Source organism: Chiloscyllium plagiosum, chromosome 6, assembly GCF_004010195.1.
Source record: "Chiloscyllium plagiosum isolate BGI_BamShark_2017 chromosome 6, ASM401019v2, whole genome shotgun sequence".
In the NCBI taxonomy this organism is placed as follows: Eukaryota; Metazoa; Chordata; class Chondrichthyes; order Orectolobiformes; family Hemiscylliidae; genus Chiloscyllium; species Chiloscyllium plagiosum.
In genome coordinates this window covers 76085397-76108540 of record NC_057715.1, presented here as the reverse complement: position 1 = coordinate 76108540, position 23144 = coordinate 76085397, and the positions used below count along the sequence as shown (strand labels likewise).

Here is a 23144-nt window from a genome sequence, read left to right as displayed (position 1 = left end):
TGATTTTATAAACCTCTATGAGGTCACTCCTCAGCCTTTCATGCACCTGGGAGGATCCCACCACTCAGGTCACAATGGGGCCTGGCTGATTGACACAGCTTCAGACCAATAGGAGAGTCGGCCAATGGGAGTGAATGAGGGGTGCGTCCAGCAGGCCAACACATGACCATCAGCTTTGCAGGCGCAGTGTCACTGTGAAGGAGTGGGAGAGAGATGGAGTTAGTGTTAACTGGGAAGGTTGATAAACAATTTCAGGCTGCTGGACTTGTATTAGATACAACGAGTACATTAGAACCAAAAGAACTGCGGATGCTGTAAATCACACACAAAAACCAGAAGGTACTGGAAAAGCTCAGCAGATCTGGCAGCATCTGTGAAGAGAAATCGGTTAGCATTTTCGATCCAGTGACGCTTCCTCAGGAACTGACGTTACTGAGAAAAGAATGTTGGTTTTTATGCAGAAGGTAGGGGTTAAGGAGTAAATGATAGCGGGGGATAGAGTCCAAAGAGAGAGATAAGAGCAGTTGGACAAAGGAGTGGATAACGATCTGAGGGGGAGGGTGAATAGCTGTTTATGGGGACTGTTAGTGGCTAAGCATAGATAATGTGTAATGGAAGGCTACGTAATAACAAGGCCTGGTATGTGGGGTAGGGGGCAAAGACACTAGGACGTGGGAGGGTTCAGGACCTAAAATTATTGAATTTGATGTTGAAGCCAGAGGATTGCAGTGTCCCCAAGTGGAAGATGAGGTGTTGTTATTCCAGCTTATGTTAAAGTGTGGTGCTGGAAAAAACCGCAGGTCAGGCAGCATCCAAGGAGCAGGAGAGTTGACGTATTGGGAATGTCAGCACTTCATCAGAAATGTGGGTGGTGGAATACGGCTGAGAGATAAATAGGGAGGGGTGTTTGGGGTTGGGGGAAGGGAGCTCGGGAGGCAATACGTGGTTGTAGATGGAGGGTAGTGGTGAGAGGGTGTAATGGATAATTGGAAAGGAAGATGGACAGGTGCGACTGTTCAAGTGGGTTGTGCCAAGTTGGAGGGTTGAATCTGAGATAAGGTTGGGGAGGGGAGATGAGGAAACCTTGATGCCGTGTGGTTGAAAGTTACCAAGGTGTTCTTCCTCCAGGTGTTGGGTGGCTCGGATTTTGTGGTGGAGGACTTGCATGTCCTTGGCAGCGTGGCGGCGGGGTGTGGGGTGTGGTTGGGTAGCTGAAGTGGTCGGCCACAGGGCGATGGGGTTGGTTGGTGCATGTGTCCCAGAAATGTTCCCTGAAATATTCCACAATGTGGCATCCTGAGAGCAAAGGACACAATTGGTTAGGTGTTTGGGTGGGCAGGGAAATCTATGCTGGATTTAGGAGGATCCTGTGGTGCCTTGGATGCACGTGAGGGGAAGGTGTGGGCACAGGTTTTCCACCTCTTGCAGTGGCAAGCGAACGTGCCTGGATGGAGGGTGGGTTGGTGGGGAGCGTGATCTAATGTGGAAGTCACAGGGGGTATGGTCTCTGTGGAATGCTAAAAGGGGTGGGGAGGGAAATATATCTCAGGTGGTTGGATCTGATGGTGGAAATAGCAGAGGATGATGCGTTGCATCTGGGTGGAAGGTGAGTATGGTGGGATTCCATCTTTGTTGCATTTGGAGGGGTGGGGTTCAAGGGCAGTGGTGTGGGAAGTGGAGGAGATACACTGGAGGGCATTGTTGACCACATGTGAGGGGGAAATTGCAGTCCTTGAAATAGGAAGCCATTTGGTATGTTCTGAAGTGTTCTTCCAGCTTGCATCAAGCTTCACTGGAACACTGCAGTAAGCATGAGACAGAGATGTTGGACAGGGAACAGTCGTGTGTGTTAAAGAGCAGGCAACTGGAAGCTCAGGGTCTTTTTTGCGGCACAATGTAGATCATCAACCATTTCCACCACCGCCACTGAGATGCTCGAAGGTTCCTGTCTCCTCCATTAACAGCTTTCCAACTTCCCACTCCTTTGTCGTTCCAAATGTTCCTGTGTCTCTTTGGGCTCTGACCCCACCTATTAGTTACTCTTTAAACCCTATCTCCTGCAGTCCAAAGATATGTAGGTCAAGTGAATTAGCCCAGCTAAATTTCCTATCGTGTTCAGGGATGTGCATTAGTCTGGGTAATTGGAGAGTAATAGGATAGGGGAATGGGTCTGGGTGGATTAACTTCGGAGGGTTGGTGTGGAATTGTTGGGCCGAAGGGCCTGTTTCCTGACGGGATTCTAATTTTCCCAGCTGTCATCGGTTCTGAGGAAGTGTCCCTGGACCCATGATGACCCTTGGTGTGTGCAGGAGGCGGAAAGGGGAGAGTGGCAGCAGAAACCGGATGAAATGTATCAATGTAGACTGGGAGGGTTTAGTTACACTCTGTGCAGGTCGTCTGAATTCGAAACTCTTGGTCCCACGTTTGCAGCAAAGGGGAAGTTGGCTTGGGCCTCAGGCAGTGAGAGGACCTGGGTTATGGCCGCCATCTTTATTTGGAGTAAGGTACCGTAAGGAGCATGCCCGTGTCCTCTTCCTGGGTGGGGACGGGGTGATTTGAAGAGGAGCATTTACACATCAAACACATACCAAGAGAAGTGTTTGCCTTCACTATTCAGCCTGAACTGACTATGAGCTTTGTTTTGTGAATTCATTTTAAAGAATATTAATTGAGAAGAATTGAGTTCGGGATCTCAAAACACAAGTTTCTACAGTCCGCGGAGTCATCAGGATCTGAATATCATTGGCATTTAACTGTGGAACGAGAGAGGTTTGTCTGTTCTGTCTGTGGGGAAAATATCTTCAATATTTTTGTCAAGCCAAAAGCAGAAAGATGTTCAAGTTCATGGTTGGATCACCCTTGGGGTATGTGTTCAATTCTTGGCCCTGTAGCTGTGGAAGGAGGTATTGGCCTGAGAGAGAGCACAGATTTATCCAAATTACACCTCGCCTTTTTACAGGAACTGTCAGATTTAGTCTCAATCATCCACTTTATAATGTTAATCTGTAAACTCTCTACTTCCAATTCCCTGCAAATTTCTCATTGAGATTCCTTGTGGACTCAAATTCCAGCACCATTTCAGGTGGAACGTTCCAGATTCTGACAACTGTCTATTCATTCAGAAACTGCTGAAGTCCATTTTGACTCTGGGGTTGCAAAGAGGTGAATTGAAAGATGCAGTGCTGGTCCTGAGCTCCCATTGAGATGCATTGGAACAGTACAGGAGGCTGAGGGAAGTGGAGGTGTGAGCAGACAATGAAAATGGCAGGGCTGCACTAAGAGTGCTGCTTGGCTCAATGAGAGTGTTTTGGAGTTGGGTGTAAATAGTGAGGTTAGACAGGGAGAAGGTGAAGCTAAAAATCAGTTTTAGTTCAGACCTTTCAGAAATTCACAGTCCCAATGGGGATAGCCAATTTGTCAGTGATACCTGCGGAGAATTTAAGTTTTTAAAGTATGACATATCAGCTTAAGTAAAGATTTTTTTTTGTTATTATAATGGGCATGTTTGAAGTGAAGGAAGGTTGCTCACTCATTTAAATTCTCTTAATGGGAGTAACTAGATGAATGTAGAGAGATGTTGTGACAGGGCACCGCAGAGCCGTGGTGTGCTCCTCTTGCACAATGTGGGAAAGAAGGGACGCTTCCAGTGTCCCTGATGGCTATGTGTGCAGGAAGGGTTCCAATCTGCAGTTACTGGGAAACTGCTTTTCAGAGTTTGAGCTGTGAGTGAACTCACTGTGGAGCATCTGCAATACTGAGAATGTTATGGACAGCACGTTTAGTGAGTCCGTCTCTGCTAGCCCCTGCCCTCACAGAGAGAGACAAGCAGATAATACCTGGACCCGTTTTACATAAACCAATTAGCACCCTATTGTGCGTGCCCTGCAACTCTCCTGGGATGGCAGGAACCAACCTATTCGCACCTACTCCAGTGATGATGGGGAACTATCATCCCATTCATCCTCAAATCCCACACATCCTGACAACTAAAAGTATATAATATGAAGCTGCGCGCGGGAACAGCAGAGCAGCCGAGATTCGGACCTCGGTTGATCTCCGCCAGCGTTACTGCAGTAATAAACGTTACCGATTGTTGAACCGCACTCTGGGCTCGGACTGATCTCATTTCATCCGCGCTAACAAAACAATAAAACGGTGTACGAGTATTTTTCACAGTTGAGAAAAGATTTGATAGAAAAACAAACGTCTGGAACCGTAAACCCATATTAATGACCTAGATTTTGTTGTTCAGAACAAAATTTCAAAATCTGCAGTTGACATAAAATTCTACATATTCAAACCATGAGGAGGATAGCAATAAGACATAAGAGGTCGGAGACAGTCCAGCGACAGAAGTGAAAGCACAGAATTGTACAGTGATCCATGTTGGTAAGAAGGGAGGGGAAGGCAGTATAAACTAAAACATACCATTCTAAAATGTAGTAGCGGGAGTAATGTGCAAAAATCATTAAAGGCGGTAGATCAGGTTGAGAAAGTGGCTAAAAGGCATACAGGATCTTTATAATCCAAGGCAGTGTGCGCAAAATTAAGGAAATTGTGATCAAACTTTATATAACACTGTTTCAGTCTCAAGGGAACAACTAAGTCCAACTCTGGAGAGTATATCTTTGGAAGGATTTGAAGGCACTGGGGTGCAGAAATGATTACAAAACTGGCTCCGGGAATGAGAAACTTCAGAAATTTGGATTGTTATGAAAGTGCTTCATAGTTAATATTGCTTAGAGGACTTAAGTTTAAAGGATTATGAAAAACAATTTTATTTCAAATTTTATGCAAATAACTACAGTTGGTTCTTTAACAGCACTCATAATGAACACTGATTATTTTACTTTACAAGGCTTCCTAAATATATGACTGATAATATATATCATATATATGAATATATAAAACTGCATGCTTTGCTATAATTTATTTTTGGAGTAGTGATTGGTTCGGAGATGTTAGTTTTATCTGATTCATGTGGAAGAAAGCTTGCTAAAAACAAGCTGTGTTGGTGGGAAGCATGTTGACAGCAAGCTGCACAGCTCATGTCTGATTCTTTTGCAGAAGAAAAACCCCTTACATCAGTTCAGTCAAACCTGTTTGATCTTTTGAAAGAGTATTTGAAAGATGTACACCCAGATTGTACATCCTGTGCAAACTGTATCTGCAAGAATGACAGAGACAAGCTGAGATCAGTGACTTGGTCACATTTGCCAGAGCATCTAAACAACTCTTTGGGAAACCCTCTCACCATTCTGTTTCCAAGAATAGGAAATCTGTTCCAGGTTAACAAGATTACAAGTACAAGTCTTCAGTTGTGCAATATTCAATGATGAAATTCTGTGAAAACATAGGAGGGTTGATTTAACTATCATACACTCCTATCATTTAAAGACAGCAATAAGTTCAAAGTTTGTGCAAAGATTTGTAGCTCGGGTGCTCGTTGTTGTGGTTGTGTTCGCCGAGCTGGGAATTTGTGTTGCAGATGTTTCGTCCCCTGTCTAAATGACATCCTCAGTGCTTGGGAGCCTCCTGTGAAGCGCTTCTGTAATCTTTTCTCCGGCATTTATAGTGGTTTGAATCTGCCACTTCCGGTTGTCAGTTCCAGCTGTCCGCTGCAGTGGCCGGTATATTGGGTCCAGGTCGATGTGCTTGTTGATTGAATCAGTGGATGAGTGCCATGCCTCTAGGAATTCCCTGGCTGATCTCTGTTTGGCTTGTCCTATAATAGTAGTGTTGTCCCAGTCAAACTCATGTTGCTTGTCATCTGCGTGTGTGGATGCTAAGGATAGCTAGTCATGTCGTTTCGTGGCTAGTTGGTGTTCATGGATGCGGATCGTTAGCTATCTTCCTGTTTGTCCTATGTAGTGTTTTGTGCAGTCCTTGCATGGGATTTTGTATATGTAGAATTAATCTCCTTGAAAATGCACTAGTCTTTGCCATCCAAATCACGAAGCTCTTGTGACATACTTTAGGTTTAGAAAAAATGTCCAATTATATCAACTTTTTCTTTAAAATGGTGTATTTGACTGTTATTTCCTGAGCTTTACTAAACCTTTTGTGTTTAAGAATATTTTCTTTTGTAGGCAGAATAGGTGTTGAGAATTGGATGTTACGCAATTATTTTTTGCAATGGTATCCAAAAAGAAATTAGTGATGATTATGTCTAAGCAGACTGTGGTAAGCTTCAAAGCACTAAGGTTTTCACATCAACTTGAAATGAACAAAAGTTTGCGTGTAATAGTTCCTTATTCTGCTGAATAGATAAAAGCTTGATCGTGATTGTTTTTTTCTTACATACAAACACTACACATTGAAGAGATGATACAAACTTCAAAATCTCAGGCATGACAAAACTCATTATGGGAATGAAGTCCAACCTGATCTGCTTTAGAAGTACACAGAGATATAATATCAATCACCTCAATTATTGTACAATATAGAAAATTATTTTGGTGTGTTCTCAGAGTCAATACAGTATTACAGCACAGAAGGAGGCCCTTCATCCTATCATGTCCACTATCTACTCAGAGCCTGTTTACTGGCACTTAGCCTTGAATACAACAGTGTTTCAAGTACTCAAATGTTATAATGTTTCCTGCCTTCACCATTCTTTCAGGCTGAGTTCCAGATTCCCACTAACTTCTGGATGAAAAGAAACTCTCCTCAAATAACCACTAAACCTTCTGCCCCTTATCTTAAATCTTCAGCCCTTAAAACTGACCTCTTTTCCTACTGACCCCATCTATGTCCCTCAAATTTGCAGACCTCAATCTGGTCCCTCCTCTTGGTCTTCTCCACTGCAAAGAAGACAACTCTAACGCATGTGGTGTCTCTTCGTTGATAAAGCACTCCAGCCCAGGCAATATCCTAGTGAATCTTCTCTCACCCTCTCTAGTGCAATCACATTCTTCCTATAATGTGGTGACCAGGATTGCACACAGTATTCTAACGATGGTGTATCCATCATCCTATACAGCTCCATTATAATCCTCCTGCTTTTATATTCAATGCTTTGACTAATAAAGTTAAGTACCTCATATGGCTTAAGCACTTTATCCTACTTGTGCCGTTGCCTTCAAGATTCTATGTTAATGCAAACCAAGGTTCCACCGATCCAGGTTCCTACCATTGATCATACATTCCCTTGCTTTGTTAATCCTCCCAAAATGCACCATTCATACTTTTCAGGTTTAAACTTGATTGCTACTGTTCTGCCCATCTTACGAGCTTTTCTATGTTGTGATGGAGACTAAATCATCTTTCCTTAGTTTGTAACACAGAAAGGGTTTTGTTGACTTTCCTGTTGAGTGCATGCGTATGTGTTTGCATGGATTAGAGATATTTAGAGGGATAAGCATTTATATCTTTATAAATACTGGATGTGTGTTAACAACTATTGCTCCTTCACTGAATAAATTTTGTTTCAAATGTGTTTACTAAGAAAGCTAGTATTTTGTTATTGATAAGGTATTGAATTGACCAACATAACTGGGAAAACATTTTTATTTGATGTTGAGACCAATAGAGTACTGAGACAAAAGCAATAATGCACTCCTCCAGCTTTGGCTGGATCATGGCAACAGTGGAAAAGCTGTTCACTGTTTTTCTCACTGTAAAATAAATGCGAAAATAAAATCATTCATTCATTCAAATGGAGACTGAATGTTTGGCTGTTGAGAGGTTTAATACAGAGATATTCAAAAAGGACTTTGATTTGGATAGAATAGATTACAATAAATGTTTCTCATCGTCAGTAGTGTTAAGAACTAGAGGACATTGACTTAGAGTGTTTAGTAAAAGAATCAGACGTAAAATGAACTTTTAAAAATTACAGTGAGCATTAAGCATCTGAAACACACTGCCCAAGAATATAGCAGTGGCAGATTCAAATATAACTTTCAGAAAATAATTTGATAACATCTTACAGGAAAAAATTTAGAGAGATGGTGGAAGAGTGGGATGCGCTGAGTCACAGGTACAGATAGTAGGCATGGATCATAATTGACTGAATGGTCTCTTTGTTCTCTAAGTTTTCAAAATTCTGTAAAGTTTGAGCAAATGCATTTGGGGAGGGCAAATGAGATAAGGGCACAGTCAACAAATTACCTATTATTTTCAGTATCCAAAAGGTAAAAAGGACCTTGGAGTGAAAGTTCATAGATACCTGTTTGGTATCAATATAAATTGATGAGTTGGTTAAGCCAAGCAGACATATTCTTCTATTAGAGAAGCTTCGGATATAATAGCATACAGATTATGCCAGAATTGTGAAAAAAAACACTAATTAGACCTGAACACCATATATAGTTCTTGTCACCACATTAAAAGGAAAGATATCATCATGGTAGAGAGAATACAAAGGAGACTTATGAAGATATTGCCAGGGATTTAGAGCTTTAGCTACAAAGAAATACTGCATAGCTTGGTTTGATTTCTTTGGACCAGAGGAGGCTGGTAAGTGATTTATGTTTAATGCATAAATTATTAGGTTAAGAGAGTTAACAGGAAACATCCATTTCACTTAGCAGAAATCATTAACCAGGGCATGAAGGTAAAATAAATGACAGAAGTATTCCAGAAGAGTTAGAGATGCTGGGAGTGAAAATTAGTGCATGATGGGCTGTAACTCATGAACTAGAAGGGTGTTAGAACAGAAAAATCCCATCACATTTTTAAAAATATTCAGAGGTACAGTCACCTACAGGGCTACAGACCAAATGATGTAAAGTGGAATTAGGCGAGGTGGGAGAAAGTGAGGATTGCAGATGCTGGAGATTGAGAGTCAAAAGGGCTGGCACTGGAAAAGCATAGCAGGTCAGGAAGCATTAAGGAGAGGGAGAGTTAATGTTTCGGGCATAAGCCCTTCATCAGGAATATGGAAGGGGAAGGGCGAAGGTAGATGGGAAGGCAATAGGTGGATGCAAGTGTAGGTAATTGTGATAGGTTGGTGGGGAAGAAGGAGTAGATTGGTAAGAAGGAAGACAGACAGGTAGGACAGGTCAAGAGAGTATGCTGAGTTGGAGAGTTGGATATGGGATGAGGTGGGAGGAGGGTAGATTTGGAACCTAGTGAAGTTAATGTTAATGCCGTGTGGTTGAAGGGTCCCAAGGTTTCTTCCCCCAGTTAACGGGTGGATTTGATTTGGCAGTGGTGGCAGTCCAGGACTTGCATGCCCTTGGGAGAGTGGAAGAGGTCGACCACAGAGTGGTAGGGTTGTTTAGTATCTGTGTTCCAGAGGTATTCCCTGAAATGCTCCGTGATTTGGCATCTGTCTCCCTGACTAGCAGCCATATCGAAAGCAATGGATGCAGTAGATGAGATGGGTGGAAGTGCAAAAAAGTCTCTGCCAAATGGGAAGAGATGTAGTCAAGGTAGGTGTTGGTTAGTGAGTTTGAAATAGATGTCTGTGTTGAGTCAGTCACCAGAGATGGAGAGGTCCAGGAAGGGGAGGGAGGTATGGAAGATGGTCCAGGTGAATTTGAAATTAGGGTGGAAGGTGTTGGTGAAGTTGACAAACCGTTCAACCTCCTTGAAGGAGTAACAGGCGGTGCCGATGCACAGTCATTGATGTAGTGGAGGAAAAGGATGCTCCATTAATCAGAACTCCATTAACAAACATGTAGATTTGGACCCCGTTTACCAACCTCTCAGAAAGGGAACCGGAAATGATATCAACCACCACAACAAAATCAGACAGATAAATAGCAAGCGGGATAGTACACCAGTGCTTCACCAGAGGCTCAATGATGTTACCCAGCATGGTGACGAAACATCGGAGAACAAATCTACCAGCTCAGCGAGCAAATTTACAACCTGATCCATAACGTGGGCTACAAATCTTCTCCCAAAAAAAACCTCTAAGCCTTTAAGGTTAACCTTCATCCCCTAACCCACAACTGTTGCAGCAACTTAGGAGATTTGAGTATTATTCTTCAGTCTCTGAGAGCAATAACAAATTATCCAGATATTGTACTTGCTGGCTGGGCAAATGGAATCTGGATTGAGAAACTTGCTATCATCCAGGACAAAGCAGCCATTTGACTGGCACCATAACTACAAACATCAATTCCCTCCACCACCAATGCTCAGAAGAGAGTGTGTACACTATTTACATGATGCACTGCAGAAAATCTCATACAGAATCTTCCAGACCTCTGACCATTTCATCCAGAAGGACAAGGGCAGCAGACACCCGGGAACATGACCACCTGCAAGTTCCTCTCAGGTCTGCCTGGAAACGTATAACCATTGCTTCACTGTGGCTGAGTCAAAATCCCGAAACTCCCTTCCCAACACCACTATAGATCCATCTACAGCACATTGACTTCAGTAGTTCAAACAAAGCAGCTCACCACAACCTTTGAGGGCAATTAAGGATGGGCAATAAATGCTGGCCAGCCAGCGATGCCCACATCCCATCAGTGAATTAAAAAGCTTACAAAACATTATTTTTTAATAGGACACTATTTTAATCAAGAATCAATGAAGTCAGTCAAAAAAGGAACAATACCTGGAAAAGCCAGGCAGATATGAATTGGACAGCAAGGAGTAAAATTAATTATTCACACAAATTATGTTGAAGTTACCAAGACACAAGTGTAAAAATTTTGCTTTTGAGCACGGCATGATAAATAAAACAAAGAGCGTAAAAATACCAAATGTACAGGAAATATATATTAAATACCAAAACTATAAATCTTTTTCATCATGTCAAGTACACAGGTGAGACATAAATAAGTGAAAAGGAGAGTGAGAAAACAATATGGAACTAAATCAAAAATGATTAATTTTTCTTACACTTATTTGTGGTGATTAAAGACGTAAATTATAGTGATGGCTATAAATATATCATTGAGGGTTCATGCAACCAACACTGCTTTCTTTTAGGCAAGCATGATTTAACATTTTTACTGACAACTTTGATGGTCTATAACTTACTCATTGATACTGCTATTCCATAGATGATTCCATTATCATCAACACCAGTTATTTCAACATTGAAGATATTCACATTTGGTAGGACAGCAGGTTTGTATGTTTTTTTGGAAGACAGGTGATTTTCATGATTGTTGAGTATTTGATACCCAATTTCAGTTGCTTGGCCCGCTGACTGCTCCTTGTCACTTTGCTTCACATCAGCGTGTTTTGCTCTAACGCCTGGTGTAGTTGAACTTAAAAGAACACAACAAATCGGTCAGGTCTAAAATGCAAAGTAAAGTATGCATTTTAAAGCAACAGCTATAGCTTCCATACTTAAAACAATGTTAATCTTTAAACTCATGCAAAATTAAATCCAACTGTAACCAAATTCAAAACAAGTAAAAACTATACCAAATCATAATTTTACAAACGATTAGAAGAACAGTAGTTTATTTTACTGAAGTTTTTTCCCAATAAAAATATTTTTCTTAAAAGCAGTAAACTCAAGACATCATGCTTAGATGTCTCAAAAATTACAATTAGTTAGTTGTTATCCATAGCAGGTGGCAATAGTTTATTCAGGTTGCTAGTTTATGAAGTTTACAAGTTTAAATAATTCAAAAAGACTAATCACTGAACAGCGCAAACACAATAAATATTAACAATAGATATTACTTCAGCATGTAAGTGCATATGGAATGTTGATTACAATTTACTAACCATACAAAACCTTGTACACTGAAGCCAAAAGTTGAAGCCTCAAATTACTATAAATATGTAGCTTAACTTTTGCACTAATAACCACACTTGCAGATTAAATAGGCCACTTCACAAAAAAAGTCATTGAGTGCAAGGATATATTTTGGCAAATAAAGTTCCATATTTTACTGCCTTGAGAGAATTTTGAAGAAAGTAAAGTGCAGGCTTAGCTGCTTGAATTCAAAGGCTGCGATATGAGCTGTTCCAAAATAGATACATATAGCAAATGACTGTTAAATGGATACCTGAGACTTGGTTGCTGTTTTGACAACAATTTAATTTAACCAACTAGTTTAAATTATGCCCATGATAATAAAACCCAATCAAGTTTGAATTTATTATTTTAACAATATCTAACCAATGACAAAGTGCGATACTTGGAGTATAAAAAATACAGGCATTTTTAAAAATGGTCAGAGAGAGGAATTGCCATCAAATCAGCTGAGCAACTGCCATAGAGTTGGAGAGCTAACTGCCCACTTAACATCTTGCTCCCAAAGAAATTAGAAAACACTCTCTATCAAAGGTAGCTTTTTATGTAAAACATACTCGCAGTAAAAAGACAGACAATGACCCAGACTGAAGACAGCAAAGAGGACATAGACCGTGTGGACTTGAGATTAAGTTAATACAATGTTTAATAAGTGTGTTATTGGAACAACATTTATTTTTTAATATAGAGTTGGGGTCAGATAGTAAGTAGTTAAGAAAAAAGGGGCTTGGATTTGAGAGTAGTTTTTGTTTAGTGCTCACTATTAAGAATTAGGAAAAATAAATTGTTATTTTTCTTTAAATAGTGGAAATTAGGAGTTCTGTCACAAATTCCAAGGTGAGGCAAGCTTTACTGGGTGTTTGGTTTTAATTAACAGACGGGTTCGACCTGTGCGTTGTAACAACAGTATTGACAACTTGTGTTCCTGAACTTGCCACTTACCTAGCCAAGTTGTTCCAGTACAGCTTAGACACTAGCATCTACCTGACAAGGTTGAAAAGTGCCTAGATATGCTCTGTAGTCAAAAAGCAGAACAAATCCAGCCTGACCAATTCTTACCCTTGGTTGAAAAATGCCTAGATATGCTCTGTACACAAAAAGCAGGACAAATCCAGCCTGACCAATTCTTACCCTATCAGTCTACTGTCAATCAATAAATCAATGAGAGGAGTCACCAACAGGGCTACCAAGCAATAGCTCACTGACGCCCAATTTGGGTTGACAGGGCAGCTCCCCTTCTAACCTTTTCAATACATTTGTTCATATTTTAACCAAAGAACTGAATTCCAGAGATGAGCCAAGAGTGACTGCCCTTGACATTAAGGCCATATTTGACAAGAGCACAGCATCAAGAAGCTCTAACAGAACTACAGTCATGGATATCAGAACAAAAACTCTGTTGATCAGAATCAAACCTGGCACAAAGGAAGATAGTTGATGTTAATCATAGAAATTTATAGTACAGTAAAAGGCCCTTTGGACCATCAAGTCCGGACTTCAAAAAATAATCATCTAACTATTCTATTCCCATGTTATAGCACACGGACCATAGACTTACATGTCTTGACATTGCAAGAGTACATCTAACTATTTCTTAAATATTGCGAGGTCTTCTGCTTCTACCACAGTTATAGGCAGCGAGTTCCAGATTCTCACCAACTTCTGGGTTGAAAAAATATTTTCCTCACATTCCCCCAAACCTCTTGCGTTTATCTTAAATCATAGTCACTCATCCCTCCACCAAGGGGAAGGTTTCTTTCTGTCAATACCCTTCATAGCTCAATCATGCCCCACCCTGTTATTGGAGGTCAGTCAAATCATCTCCAGGGGCTCCTCAAGGTAGTGTTCTAGGCCCAACCATTCTCAGTTGCTTCAATGACTTGTCCTCCATTAAAGACGAGAACTAGGGAGTAGCTGCACAATGTTCAGCACCATTTGCAACTCAGATACGGAGGCATTCCAGGTCCAAATGCAACAAGACCTAGGCAATATCCAGGTTTAGGCTGGCAAATGGCAAGTAACATCCGCACCACATAAATGTCATGCAACAGCAATGACATTCCTTCAGGTGCTCCAGTTTCCTCCCACAATCCAAAGATGTGCAGGTTAGGTGAATTAGCCATGTTAAATTGCCCATAGTGTTAGGTGCATTAGTCAGGGTAGATATAGGGGAATGGGTCTCGGTAGGGAGTCGGTGTGGACTTATTGGGCCAAAGGGCCCGTTTCCATACCATAGGGAATCAAATCAAACTCCAATGAGATACAATCTAACCATCATCCCACAACATTCAATGGTATTACCATCACTGAATCCCCTACTATCAACATCCTGGAGTTACCACTGACCAGAAACTGAACTGGTCTAGCCTCATAAATAAAGTAGCTATAAGAGCAAATCAGCAGCTAGGAATACAACTTGTAACTCACTTGACTATCCAAACCCTTCCTACCATCTACAATACACAAGTCAAGAGTGTGACTGAAAGAGCAGGATACATTCAATCTAGCCAATTACCAGGGGAGCAGGAATTATTGCCCTTGACGTAAAGGCAGCACTGGACTGGCAACATCAAGGATCCCTAAAAAACTGGGCTCATGCGTTGAGCTTTCTGATTCCGAGTCATGCTACAGTAGTCATACCTACCACAACAGAACAATGGTTATGGCTGCAGTTGTGAGAGGCCAACCATCTCAGTCACAGAGCATCACAACAGGAGAGTCCCAGGGCAGTGCATAGGACTAACTATCTTCAGATTCTTCAATGGCCTTCCCACAATCTCAAGACCAGAAGTGGGGACAACTGCACAATGTTCAGTATCATTTGCAACTCTGCAGATACTGAATGGCCATGACCAAATGCAAATACCTGGACAACAAATAGGCTTGGCTGGACATATCAGTTGACAGTCACAACACAATCAGGCAATGACAATCACCAACAGAAAATTCAATTCACCCTTGACATTCAAATCAGAGACCCCCACTATGAACATCCTGAGGGTTACCATTAACCAGAAAGTGAATTGGACTAGCCACTTGATATTGTACTTATAAGAGCAGATCAGAATTTAGGAATCCTGCAGTGAATAACTCTCCTTACGATTTCACAATTGCAGTCCACCATCTACACAGCACATGTCAGAATCATTATGGAATACACCTCATTTGCCTGGATAAGTGCAACTCCAACAACATTCAACAAGGTTGACACTATCCAGGACAAAGCAGCCACTTGATTGGCATCCCATCCACCACCCTTGACATCCACTTCCTTCATGACCAATGCAGTGTCAGGAGTGTACTGGATATACTGCAACAACTCAGTAGAGTTGGAAATGGGCCCTCTTAAAAGTGTTCACTTGATATTCCATAATTAGTATTTCTGGTGTAAGTCTTCATTCAACGGTGTTACAGCAGTAATTAGCCTACATGAACAAAACATCTCTCTTACACCACACCATTCTATTATGAATTTAATGCTTTGAAAGCAAGAGGTTTTTGGTTTTAGAAGGAATAGAAACTAACCTTCAAAACCAAAAAATGGAGGTGGGTAAGAGGACAACAGTCATCCTGGCATGAGTAACTGCCCCCAGTTATTTTACCAAGAGGGTTTAGACAGGTAATTGTCCCATTATAGACTGCTGGCTCCCAAAATAGAAAGAAGGTATATCGACAGCAGAGAGAAAAAGAGGGGGACAAGTAAAAATTCAAAAGAAAATGCCATCACCTTCTTGGGAGAAGATCAGGTGTTCCTCTCCATCAACCCAAGGAAAGGAGAAAGACATTTTTTTCAAAACATCCGAAGTCTGCATGACATGGGACAGAAACTATACTACTTCAAAACCATTACCTCTGCTCTGCAATTCTATTAAACAGCTTCAGAACTAATAAACATCTCTCATTAACGAGAGAAATAAAGTACATAATTGTATCATATTTAACCTGGTTAACAAACTCAATTTGTACAAGTTGTCAACTACTTATGATATTAGCTAACTGTGATCACAACATCCCCAATCCCAAAATCATCATTGAACATTAACAGTACCTCTTGCAATCTTTACCATCTAAAATAAAATTGGCAGGGGCAGCATGTATGTAGGAACACCATCACTTGCAAGTTACACCCTAACTGTTTTTCGATTTGTTCACAGGATGTGGGCATTGTTCATTTGGACAGTATTTACTGCTCAACCTTAATTGCCCGGAGGGCTGTGGATCTGGAGTCACGTACGCCAGACCAGGCAAGGAAGGCAGATTTCCTTCCCAAAGAACATCAGTGAACCAGACAGGTTTTTACAACAATCAATAATGCTTTCTGCTCAAAGTGAATTATTCTGGTAAAATTCAATATTACCATTAACTCAAAATAAAATTAGTTACATTTTCTGAGGTAAGGCCAAACCTTTCTTGACCAAGTACTGTGCTATGTTGACAAATTGTTCAATTTCATCCTTAGCATAGAGTTTCACTGGTACAGGTGATTTGGATGACGATTCCTGCAGATTTGCAAAAAAGAATACAAAGTTTAAATAAAAGGGTTCTTTAGAATTGTTGAAGTGGTAGGTTCTATTTACAAAACCAACTTCAGAGAATTTGCAGATTGACAAGACTAAAGCAAGTTCAAGATTAGCTATCCAGCAATATTACATTAGCAAGATTCCCAACATGAGGATCAAAAGGAATGGAGTCAGCTTTTGTCAACACAAATGTCTAAACCGGCTCGACTAGAATAAGCAAAAAACTTCAAAAAGGCCAAACAAACCGCAGCTTTCAAAAAAAATTTTTCTAATATACCTGGGTGTCCAATGCACAGGACAAAATTCAGTCATAAGCTGCTTCACCCTTTGATCCTATCAACTATCAGATGATTAACTACTTTTAGGGAGTTTTTATAACAGAAATTTCAGACAGTGTTGTCTTCACCACTTTTGGCAGACTAAGACACTACAACTCCCAAAAATATTCTTTTTCCAGTCAGATCCTCTCTCAGGGATACAATTGAAGCACGTCAACTAAATAAGTTCAGAAATATTTGCAGTTTAGAAATACTCCAAATCAAATGCACTCTTGGTGACAAAGCTCAGATTAGCTAAAATTATTCCCAAACAGTTAAGATGCTTACTTCACACACACCAAAGCAAACTTCATTGGGCATAGCAGCTGTAGATAGCCCACCCAAGAGCAAGCAATTGTCACATGCCCATAAAGAGCTCGTTGAAGATTGCTGCTATTCCTGCACCAGAAGTTTTTCACATTGAAGATTGGATATCTTTAGTCTGCTAACGCACTTAAAGCTGCTTTCTTTCATTACCCAGACGCATAGTGAAACATTAAGGAAATAACAAAGGAGCAGTATGAAAATATGGGGAGAACAGGAAGTAAACAGAAGGAGACCATGAAGTGAAGGTAGAATTTTGGGGTGGGGGCAAACTAAGAAACACAATAGCACCCAACGTGAAAAATCACACCGGCAGCACAGTGGGTCAGCGGTTAGCACTGCCGTCTCAAAACGCCAGGGAGCTGGATTCGATTCCAGCCTCAGGCAACTGTCTGTGGGTATTTGCACATTCTCCATACGTCTGCATGTGTTTCCTCTGGTTTCCACCCACAGTCCGAAGATGTGCAGGTTAGGTGAGATTTGGCCATGCTAAATTGCCCATAGTGTTCAGGGATGTGTAGGTTAGGTGCATTAGTCAGAGGAAATGTAGAGTAATAAGCTAGGGGAATGGGTGGGTTACTCTTCGGAGGGTCAGTATGGACTTGTTGGGCTGAATGGCCTATTTCCACACAATAGGGATTCTGTGAAATTAGGATGCAATTGCAGTATAACTTTCAGGATAAGAACTTTGCTTTACAGTTATACAGAAAGCTATACTATAGATTTACCCTTCATCAAACATGACTCGCAGATTAACTGCATCATGACAAGCTAGTCCGTATCTCCCAAAGGTTGGAGATCTCAGACTTAGGAGGCAGGACAAGTAAAAGCAACCACTTTCACATATAGTGACCTATCAATGCAATTTGCAATAGTGCTTTAAGTATGAGAGAAACAACTAATGCTCCAGTTTCCTTTTGGTAAAATGTCATCGATCAAGTTTCAAAACATTTGAATTTTAATTGTGAGCCTATTTTTATGGATGAACAGACCTCAACGTTGATAAGTACTGAACGTCCAATCAGAACTTCTTCCAGAAAGTCACATGATGTTGCTGTCCAATTTAAACTCCCTCCAGCTGGTCTAAAACAAAATCATCCACATTATTTTCACTTAATGATTTGTAGCAAGCTTGCTTTAGATAAATAAGAATAATAGCACACCCACTTGCACAAGTAGCAATTTTTTTTTGCCGTTCATTCACAGCATGGATCTCATTAGCTAGGCCAGCATTCATTTCTCATCCATAACTTCCCAAGGGCAGTTAAGAGTTAACCACATTGCGGTCAGTCTGGAGTCACATGTAGGCCAGGGAAGGATGGCAGACTTCCTTCTCTAAAGGATATCAGTGAACCAGATTGGATTTTCCTACAAATCGACAATGGTTTCATGCTCATCATTAGACTTCTAATTCCAGATTTTTTTTTATTGAATTCAAATTTCTTGATTGAGTTTTTTGAAGTAACAATGAGGATTGATGAGTGCAGAAGGTGGACGTGAGCTATATGGACTTCAGTAGGACATTTGACAAAGTTTCTCATGGGAGACTGGTTAGCAAGGTTAGATCTCATAGAATGCAGAGAGAACTAATCATTTGGATACAGAACTCACTCACTGGTAGAAGACAGAGGGTGGTCGTGGAGTGTTGATTTTCAGACTGGAAACCGGTGACCAGTGGAGTGCCACAAGGATCAGTGCAGGGTCCACTACCTTTCGTCATTTATATAAGCACAAGATATATAGTGAGTGAGTTTGCAGATGACACCAAACTTGGAGGTGTAGTGGACTACCAAGAAGGTTATCTCAGAGTACAACAGGATCTTGATCTGATGGGCCAATGGGCTGAGGAGTGGCAGATGGAGTTTAATTCAGATAAATGCGAAGTGCTGCATTTTGGGAAAGCAAATCTTAGCAGGACTTATACAGATTATGGTAAGGTCCTGGGGAGTGTTGCTGAACAAAGAGACCTTGGAGTGCAGGTTCACAGCTCCTTGATAGGAGAGTCACAGATAGAGAGGATAGTGAAGGTTGTGTTTGGTATGCTTTCCTTTATTATTCAGAGCATTGAGTATAGGAGTTGGGAGTTCATGTTGGCAGCTGAACATAAGACCATAAGACATAGGAGTGGGTGTAAGGCCATTTGGCCCATCGAGTCCACTCCGCCATGTAATCATGACATTTCAACTCCACTTACCTGCAGTCTCCCCATAGCCCTTAATTCCTTGTGAGATCAAGAACTTAGCAATCTCTGCCTTGAAGACATTTAACATTCCTGGCATTTGTTAGGACACTTTTGGAATAATGCTTGCAATTCTAGTCTCCCTCCTATAGCAACGATGTTGTGAAACTTGAAAAGGTTCAGTAAAGATTTACAAGGACGTTGCCAAGGTTGGAGGGTTCGAGCTATAGGCTGGAGCTGTTTTCCCTGGAGCATTAAAGGCTGAGGGGTGACCTCATAGGAGGCTTATAAAATCATGAGGGGCATGGATAGGATAAATAGACAAGGTCCTTTCCCTGCGGTGGGGGAGTCCAGAACTATAGAGCATCAGTTTAGGGTGAGAGGGGAAAGATATAAAAAGGGATCCTAGGGGCAACTTTTTCACGCACAGGGCGTATAGAATGAACTCCCACAGGAAGTGGTGGAGGCTGGCACAATTATAGCATTTAAAAAGCATCTGGATGAATATATGAGTAGGAAGGGCTTAAGAGGTTTCAAATGCTGGCAAATGGGACCAGATTAGATTAGGATATCTGGTCAGCATGGTCAAGTTTGATCGAAGGGTCTGCTTCTGTGCTGTACATCTCTATGACTCTTTCATGATGTAGCAGGCTCAAATTGACAGATAGTCTACTTCTGATACAAACTGGCATGTGTGTATCTGCAGTACTCCTATTCTACCACATGCATCCCTAATTTGAAACACTATCTTTGGTGTGCTTTCATCTGTCTAGGTCCTAAGAACTGGAACACCCTTCAAAAACACTCTCTGCTGCTCCATCTTGCTGCTCTCCTTTAAGAGACTCCATAAGGACCTACTTCTTTGATCAAGCTTCTGGTCATCTAATCTGATACCTCCTGATATGGACAGGTGTCATTTTGCTTTTTATTTTACAAAAATCAATGCTCCTGTTAAGCACTTGAGACATGTTATTACCCAGAAGATGCAATTCATGTTATGAAAGAAAAATGTAACTTTTAATATTCACCCAAATTGACAAACTAGAGGATTTAAAAGTTACCTAATATGCGACAAGGAGCATTCAAGAGCCAGAGGTTCAAATCGGAACTCTTCTTTTAGCTGTCTTATCATACTGATGCTTACTGTTTCTTTGTTTCCGAAGTCATAGCAGAATACCTGCAAAAACAACTATTTCAGTACAGTACATTCTACACAACCACACAATGTCATTAAAATCTGTAAAACAAACGTCAAATATAAAAATCTACCCATAGCCTATTTTGGGATGGTAATTTAGTTTTTAATGTTTGCTGCAGCCTAGACAAAAGTTGAAGATGAGAAACGTTTTTTAATATAAAGTAACAAGGGATAAAGGTGTATTCCACATACCATGCATAGGCACCCAGCCAACTTGGGTGTTTTTTTTTTAAACACAATGCTCTCCCTCCAATATTAGTGTCTTCAGGTGGCAAACCTTTAGAAGTAATGTTGGCATGAGATCACATTACTTAGATGGAATGTGTTCCTCCAATTAGTGGAATATCTCATTATCATTAGAAGTATCTTCAATTTAAATCAAATGGAGGAAATAATTAAAACTGCATTCCTAAATAGACTAAACAGGCACCATATAAGAAATTCCAAAAAAGAAAGTTATATAGCGTCCAAAAGGGGAGACATCTAAATTTCTTCATTATAGCTCACATACCCATAGGGAAAACAAAACTGGAAGCATCTAAATTTAAAGAATCATACAGTTACAGTTTAAACAATTTAATTCCTCAACATGATAAAAGTAGATATATGAAATAAACATATGAAGGCCACTGGCCTTCATAGCTTTTTGTACACTTAGGCATTGCTTGGCATTTGACACAATTTTTTTTTTATTTCAAAAATATACTTTATTCATAAAATAATTTGATGGTCTGTACAGTTGGTCATGCCATACATATGTAAACATGTACATACAGAGATCAGAACTTATCATTTTTATACAGGTCTGTACATTTTTCGATCATATGCCCATATAATTAGCTGAGGCGTCAGCAGAGCCCAAATGACTGCATGGGCCCCCTGTACTTCGTTAGGCAGGCAGACTTTACACAGTGGTCTTTCCCCACCGCGCCTTGGCGGCAGCTGCCCCAAGCTTCAGCGCATCCCTCAACACGTAGTCCTGGACCTTGGAATGTGCCAGTCTGCAGCACTCAGTCGGGGTCAACTCCTTCAGCTGGAAGATCAGCATGTTTCGGACCACCCAGAGAGCGTCCTTCACCAAGTTGATCCTCCAGGCACAGTTGATATTCGTCTCAGTGTGCGTCCCGGGGAACAGGCCGTAGAGCACGGAGTCCCGCGTCACGGCGCTGCTCGGGACGAACCTCGACAAACACCACTGCATTTCTCTCCAGACTTTCTCTGCATAGGCACATTCCAGGAGGAGGTGTGTGACAGTCTCATCCCCCCCACAGCCGCTTCGAGGGCAGCGGGCAGTGCGGCTGAGAGTCCGGGCGTGCATAAAGGATCTCACAGGCAGAGCCCTTCTCACCACCAGCCAAGCCATGTCTTGGTGCTTGTTGGAAACTTCTGGCGATGAGGCATTCTGCCAAATGGCTTTGACAGTCTGCTCAGGGAACCGCTCGATAGGATCCGCCCTCTCCTTTTCCCGAAGGGTCTCAAGGACACTACGTGCTGACCACTTCCTGATGGACTTGTGGTCAAAGGTGTTTTTCTTCATAAACTTCTCCACAAAGGACAGGTGATACGGAACGGTCCGACTACTCGGAGCGTTCCGCGGCAGCGAGGCCAGGCCCATTCTTCACAACACCGGCGACAGGTAGAACCTCAGTACGTAGTGACACTTGGTGTTTGCGTACCGGGGATCCACGCACAGCTTGATGCAGCCACACACAAAGGTGGCCATCAGGGTGAGGGTGGCATTGGGTGTACTTTTTCCCCCATTGCCCAGATCTTTGTACAGCGAGTCCCTTCGGACCCGGTCCATCTTTGACCTCCATATAAACTGGAAGATGGCCCGGGTGACTGCAGCGGCACAGGTTCTGGGGATAGGCCAGACCTGTGCCACGTATAATAGCAATGACAGTGCCTCACACCTGATGACCAGGTTTTTTCCCGCGATGGAGAGCGACCGTAGCTTCCATCTGCCTAGTTTCTGCCTCACTTTGCTGATACACTCCTCCCAAGACTTGGTGCACGCCCCAGACCCTCCGAACCAAATACCCAGCACCTTCAGGTGGTCGGTCCTGACGGTGAAGGGGATCGAGGATTGGTCGGCCCAGTTCCCGAAGAGCATGGCCTCACTCTTGCCTCAGTTTACCTTGGCCCCCGAGGCCCGTTCGAACCGGTCACAAATGCACATGAGTCTGCGCACGGACAGCGGATCCGAGCAGAAAACGGCGACGTCATCCATGTACAGGGAGGCCTTAACCTGCAGGCCCCCGCTGCCAGGAATAGTCACCCCTCTCAGGCTCGCATCCTTCCTGATGGACTCGGCAAATGGCTCTATGCAGCACACAATCATGGCAGGAGAGAGAGGGCAGCCCTGCCTGACTCCAGATCTGACTGGGAAGCTATCTGATTCCCACCCATTGATTGAGACTGCACTGACAATGTTGGTGTAGAGCAGTCTGATCCAATAACTGATTCCCTCCCTATAGCCCATTTTGGAGAGGACATCCCTCATATATGTATGCGATACCCTGCCAAAGGCTTTCTCCTGGTCCAGGCTGAACAGGCAGGTGTCCAACCCTCTGTCCTGCACATAGGCGATCGTATCCCTGAGGAGTGCAAGACTCTCAGCGATCTTCCTGCCCGACACAGCACAGGTTTGGTCAGGGTGAATCACAAACCCCAGAGCAGACCTGACCCGGTTGGCAATGACCTTTGACAAGATTTTGTAGTCTGTGTTTAACAGTGAGATCGGTCTCCAATTTCTAATTTCTTCCCTCTCCCCCTTCCGCTTGTAGATGAGGGTGATGATGCCTTTCCTCATGGATTCACTCATGGTACCTGCCCGAAGCATACTGACATACACCTCCAGCAAGTCCTGGCCAATCAAGTCCCACAGAGCGGAATAGAGCTCGACCAGTAAGCCGTCGCTTCCGGGAGT

General features: G+C 42.0%; 1 protein-coding gene across 1 annotated transcript in view; it reads right to left on the bottom strand.

Annotated features, from left to right (window-relative positions):
* Positions 1 to 23144, bottom strand: part of rnf17 (ring finger protein 17) — a 134096-nt gene that overhangs the window by 52974 nt on the left and 57978 nt on the right. The window contains exons 14-17 of the mRNA XM_043691873.1: positions 20079 to 20194; positions 17831 to 17921; positions 16061 to 16176; positions 10945 to 11177 (exon numbers count right to left, since the gene is read on the bottom strand). Of these exons, the coding sequence (XP_043547808.1) occupies positions 10945 to 11177; positions 16061 to 16176; positions 17831 to 17921; positions 20079 to 20194 (556 nt within the window). The remainder of the gene's footprint in view (positions 1 to 10944; positions 11178 to 16060; positions 16177 to 17830; positions 17922 to 20078; positions 20195 to 23144) is intronic.